This window comes from Saimiri boliviensis, chromosome 5 (genome assembly GCF_048565385.1).
Source record: "Saimiri boliviensis isolate mSaiBol1 chromosome 5, mSaiBol1.pri, whole genome shotgun sequence".
NCBI classification, from domain to species: domain Eukaryota; kingdom Metazoa; phylum Chordata; class Mammalia; order Primates; family Cebidae; genus Saimiri; species Saimiri boliviensis.
Window position 1 is genome coordinate 9,145,559 of NC_133453.1, and position 4,711 is coordinate 9,150,269.

Sequence of the window (4,711 nt, forward strand, 5' to 3'; positions counted from 1 at the left end):
TCTCTTGGGGCAGGTGTGGTACTAAGTATACGGGTGTACTGGGATGGGTGCTCCAGAATGCTTTCGGAGGGAGGTCAGAAACACCAGCATCTGCTCCTTCCCCAGCTCTCACCTCTGCCCTCTACCCTCTACCACCCACACCCTCCACCCAAAAGACCAGACCCTTCTCCTGGCAGCAGCCAGAGCGCTCATTTCCCAACCAGGGCAGGCCATACATATCCCCCTCAAAGACCTCCAACCACACCCCTCCACCCAGACTTCACGGTCCCCGATGCCCCCCACTCTCCTGACCCGACAGGCTTTCCCCCCTTCTACCCACCTACCCACTCACCTACTCTGATCCAGCTACCGGCCTCCCAGAGCACCAGCCGGCACTGCCCCAGGGCCTTGGCACTGCTGTGCCACCTTGCTCAAGCCCCCAGTCACTCTGTTCAGGTCTCTTGCTCAACCGTCTGCTCCTCAGCAGCCCCTCCTGGCCTGCGTTATCCACCCCTCCAGACACCGTGCCCACAGGCACTCATGATTTTTCTCCTAGGAAGTAGTACTGGCATTGCATTGTCTAACACTTCCTTTTATTATTTACTGCTTTGTCTCCCAGGAGAATGGAGGCCTTGAGGAGGCAGGGGAGTCTTCTTTGTTGAGAAATCTATGCCCAGAGTTCAGATGTCCTGGGAGGGGCTCTGGGTCTGGGCTGCTGCCCTGCACCCAGAGCTTCCCAACCGCTCCTCGGATCTCAGGTGGATGCTGAAATTGACCTTAGGGGGCTTCGAGCATCAGAGTGGCTGTGACTTGGGGCAAGCGTCTGCCTCATTGGTCCCCTGGTCAGGTGCAGGGTCGTGGAATGATCCCAGTGGGGAGACAGCAGAGGACTGTGTCAAGGCCCCCTGGGGATCCCCACCCCAGAGCCTCCCTGGGTGGGTTACAGGGTTAGAAGGTGGGTTGCAGGGTGGTGGGAAGCTGCTCTTCTCCAGGAAGAGCACTCAAGTCCTTAGCTGCCAGGACTGAAGCTAAGAATGGTGGGGCACACGGTCTGAGTGTGTCGTGTCCCGGGTGGGAGGACATCTCTGGGTCCATGCCTGTGTGGTCCTCCTCAGGCTAGAGGCGGGGTGGGGGCTGGGTGGCAGCTGCATGGCACAAATCTGCATTCTCTGGAGTTGGGAGGAAGAATCAGAGAGCAGCTGGGTGCGGGGTCGGGGGGAGGTTGGTCCTGGGAATTCCAGGCTCAGCTCCCCCGGCTCCCTGTGCTTCTGCTCCCTGCAGGGGATACGGAGCGAAGAAGGGCAGCACCGCACCAGTTGAGGCTGGTTTATCTCTAGGAGGTGAAGGTCCAGCGGCAGGACACCTGTGTGTGTTCTCTGGGAGTGGCAGCTCGGGACAGGGACCAGGGCACGACCCCTGGAGGTGGGGAGCAGGAGAATTCCGGGGTGGGGCGTTCAGGGAGCAGCGGCCGCCCCCAGCAGCAGCAGCAGGGTCCCGGCCAGCAGAGGAAGCGACTGGGGAGCCAGGTGGGCGGCGTTGGTGGTACGGGCGAGAGGCGCGACACTGGTGGTGCCGGTGGCGGGTGCCAGGTCGCAGGCCGTGTAGGGCTCCAGGCAGGCGGCGAAGGCCATAACGTGGGCTACGAAGGTCTGCTCCTGCACACCGTGCACCAGGTGCGCCTGCGGGCCGCGCGCGAACACCGCCACGTCTTCGCCTCCGTGGGTCTCGGACGACAGGGGCACCGCCGCCTGCTGCTTGTAATCGGGGCTCCCTGATAGGAAGATGAGTGCAGTTCAGGGAAGGCGGTGGCGTCCCCCTCCCGAGAAGAATGCCTCCATCCCTGGCCCCCTGGCACCCCGAGCCGCCATCCAGCCCCACTCACCGCTCTCGCTCTCATTCACGTCTGGTCGCGCGCCTGAGTTGAACGCATAGCCTGGGCCATTGCCATACAGGATGGATGTGTAGGCTTTGCTGTCCTGAGCCTTGCTGGGGGCCAGCCCTGTGGGAAGATGGGGGTCCCTGTGGTTGAGCTGAACGCAGCTGTGGGAGCGCCTCCCATGTGCCAGGCATCGCCACTTTTTGCCTGTTCAGGGATTCGGTGCTCACAAGATCTCTGCAAGGCAGGTGCCAATATTATGCATATTTCACAAAGGAGAAAACTGAGGCCCAGCCTTCGCCCACATAATTGATGCAGCAGCACCTGCCTCTCTCCCCAGGCCTACCGAAGATGGAGCTCCCTCGCAAGGTGTATCCACCAAAGGAGAAGACATGGGAGTGGTCAGCGGTGACGAGGGTCAGCGTCTCCTCCTCGTTGGTGAGCTGGCCCGCCTTCTCAATGGTGTCGTCGAACATGACCGCCTCCGTCAGCGCATGATGAGCTATGCCCTCATGATGACCATGGTCGATGCGGCCGCCTGCAGGAAGGCCAGAGCGGTGTGATGCTTGAACCTGCCCTGCCCTGCCCTGCCCCGCCTTGCTTCACTCCCCAGGGGACACCACACACCCTCCACGAAGAGGTAGAAGCCAAGGGGGTTCCTGCTCAGCAGGCGTAGGGCAGCCTCTGTCATCTCCATCAAGGAGGGGTCTTGTTCGGGGTCTCGGTGAATCTCATATTTCGTGTCTCCAGGCTCGAAGAGACCTGTGGGACAAGGGGCTCGGTGGTGACTGGCAGGCTGGGGGTGTAAGGGTGCTGGCAGATGTGCACACAGTCTCAGAAGGTGCCATCTGAGGCTGTCCAAAGGGTGCCAGGGCAGGAAGGGGGTCATTACCCATGAGGTGGGTCACAGAGGAGTCCAGGGAAGCCTGCATGAGCTCAGTGCGGTTCCACACATACCGGGCACCCTGGAGGGACACAGCCAGGCCTCAGCCCACAGCCCCGAGCCCCACGCCCCTGCACTCCCCCTGCTGTGCCCCCCACACCCACCAGCCCCCATCACCTGGTGCTTCCCCAGCCATTCCTGCACAAGGTTCTTCCCGTCCAGCCTGATTCCGTTCTGGCTGGCATCACTTGGGTACTCAGGGTCTGGGGTCCCCGTGGGAAACATGTACTTTCGGCCTCCACCCAGGATCACCTGGGGACAGAGGATGGGGCAGGTGGGTTTGGGGCCTGGCTGGCCCTGTGCTCCCTCCCCATGCATAGCCCTTGGCTCCCCTCATGTGGGAAAGGCCCCGCCTGTGCTGCACCTTCTACGTCTCCAACCTCCAGACCCTGCTGGCCCCATCAGGCTGTTGGTTGCCTGGATCTGAGCCTGTGCTCCCACCCTCCACTCTGCCCAGCCCCAGCCCTTGGCCTTGGGGTCTCACGTCAATGTCCATGTTGGAGATGAGCTGCGTGGCCATGTCCTGGCAGCCCTCCTGGCGGGCCGAGGCAGGCATGTCAGCATCTGAGTACCAGTTGCGGTTCACCGTGTGTGCGTAGGTACCGGCTGGGGAGGCGTGCTGCACCCGTGTGGTGGTCACCACTCCCACTGACTTCCCTGAAGGTGACAGAGGTCAGGGTATGCGACAGAGGTCTGTGACCTGGCCCTGACCCCGCAGCGGGCCCCAGCTCACCTGCCTTCTTGGCCCGGTTCATCACGGAGACGACCTCGTTGCCGCGGGTCGTGTTGCACTGGTTAAAGCGGGCGGCTGCGCTCAAGCCGATGGTCTGGTAATTGGCCTTGACCCCGCACAGGTAGGCCGTGGCTGTGCCTGCGCTGTCTGGCACCTGTCTGTCCACATTGTACGTCTGGGGACGGAGACACCCTGGGCTCTACTTTGGGGCAGATACACAGACCCCAAGCAGAGCACTGGTTCTGGTCCTCTGGAATCCTAACTGCCCCCAGCTCCCAACTCAGGCCCCAGCTGTCCGGAGTCCTTCCCTCCTCCCGCCCTCCATAGCCAGGATTCCTCTTCTCTGCTTGGAGGACTCCGAGGTGGCCCAGCCCTCACCTTGGACAGAGCCACGTATGGGAAGCGATCCATGGCCAGGGGCGTCTCAGGCCCCAGTTTGCCCTCCTTCTGCCCCTTTAGGATCCTGGTGGCTGTCACTGTGGGCACTCCCATCCCTGAAGGAGCAGAAATGTGTGAGCCTTGGGCCCCAGGGCTGTCCTGGAACCACCGACAGTCCGGGTGCTGGGACTGTGAGGGCTGCGGGCTGGACAGCCTTGCTCACTCACCGTCGCCTAGGAAGAGGATGAGGTTCTTGGCGACCCTCTGGATGGGCTGAAGCTTCTTGGCGGCATCCAGGGCCTCAGCTGCCTGGCGGTTCCAGAAGACTGGGTTCTCCTCCTCAGCTGGCCAGGGGGAGAGTAGAGATCAGGTCAGCCTGGGCTGGGGGGTGCCCTGTATGCAGAACAGCAGGGGAGCCTCATTACCTGGGATGACGCCCAGGGAGAGCTGTAGCCTCAGGCCCAGCAGCAGCAGCACCCACAGCCCCTGCATGTCTTGGGGGCAGCAGGAGGGAGGCGAGGTGGGGACACCAGATAACCAGCTACAGTGCAGGCTACCTGGGTTTAAATCAGGGGAGGACTTTGCCCCTGGCTATAAATGTTCCACGTCTCTCCTCACGCCCCTGGTGTCCATCTTGACCCCACCCAGTCCTGTGACCTGAAGCCAAGCTTGCTGAAGGGAAGGGACAGGGTGTGGCTCACAGTGCCCCTCCTTCCTTTGCCTCATTGGTTCATATTTCCCAGCTACTGCCTGGCTCTGTTCTGGTGTGAAGAAACGTGAGACTGGGAACACACAGCCCACG

General features: G+C 61.9%; 1 protein-coding gene across 1 annotated transcript; it reads right to left on the bottom strand.

Annotated features, from left to right (window-relative positions):
* Positions 1–1,433: 1,433 nt before the first annotated feature.
* Positions 1,434–4,401, bottom strand: ALPI (alkaline phosphatase, intestinal). Its single transcript, XM_010347196.3, has 11 exons — positions 4,335–4,401; positions 4,137–4,253; positions 3,910–4,025; positions 3,532–3,706; positions 3,283–3,455; positions 2,916–3,050; positions 2,748–2,820; positions 2,483–2,617; positions 2,202–2,393; positions 1,862–1,978; positions 1,434–1,750 (listed from the first exon to the last, which is right to left on the bottom strand). The coding sequence occupies exons 1-11, from the start codon at positions 4,399–4,401 to the stop codon at positions 1,434–1,436; spliced, it is 1,617 nt and encodes a 538-aa protein (XP_010345498.2).
* Positions 4,402–4,711: the final 310 nt, after the last annotated feature.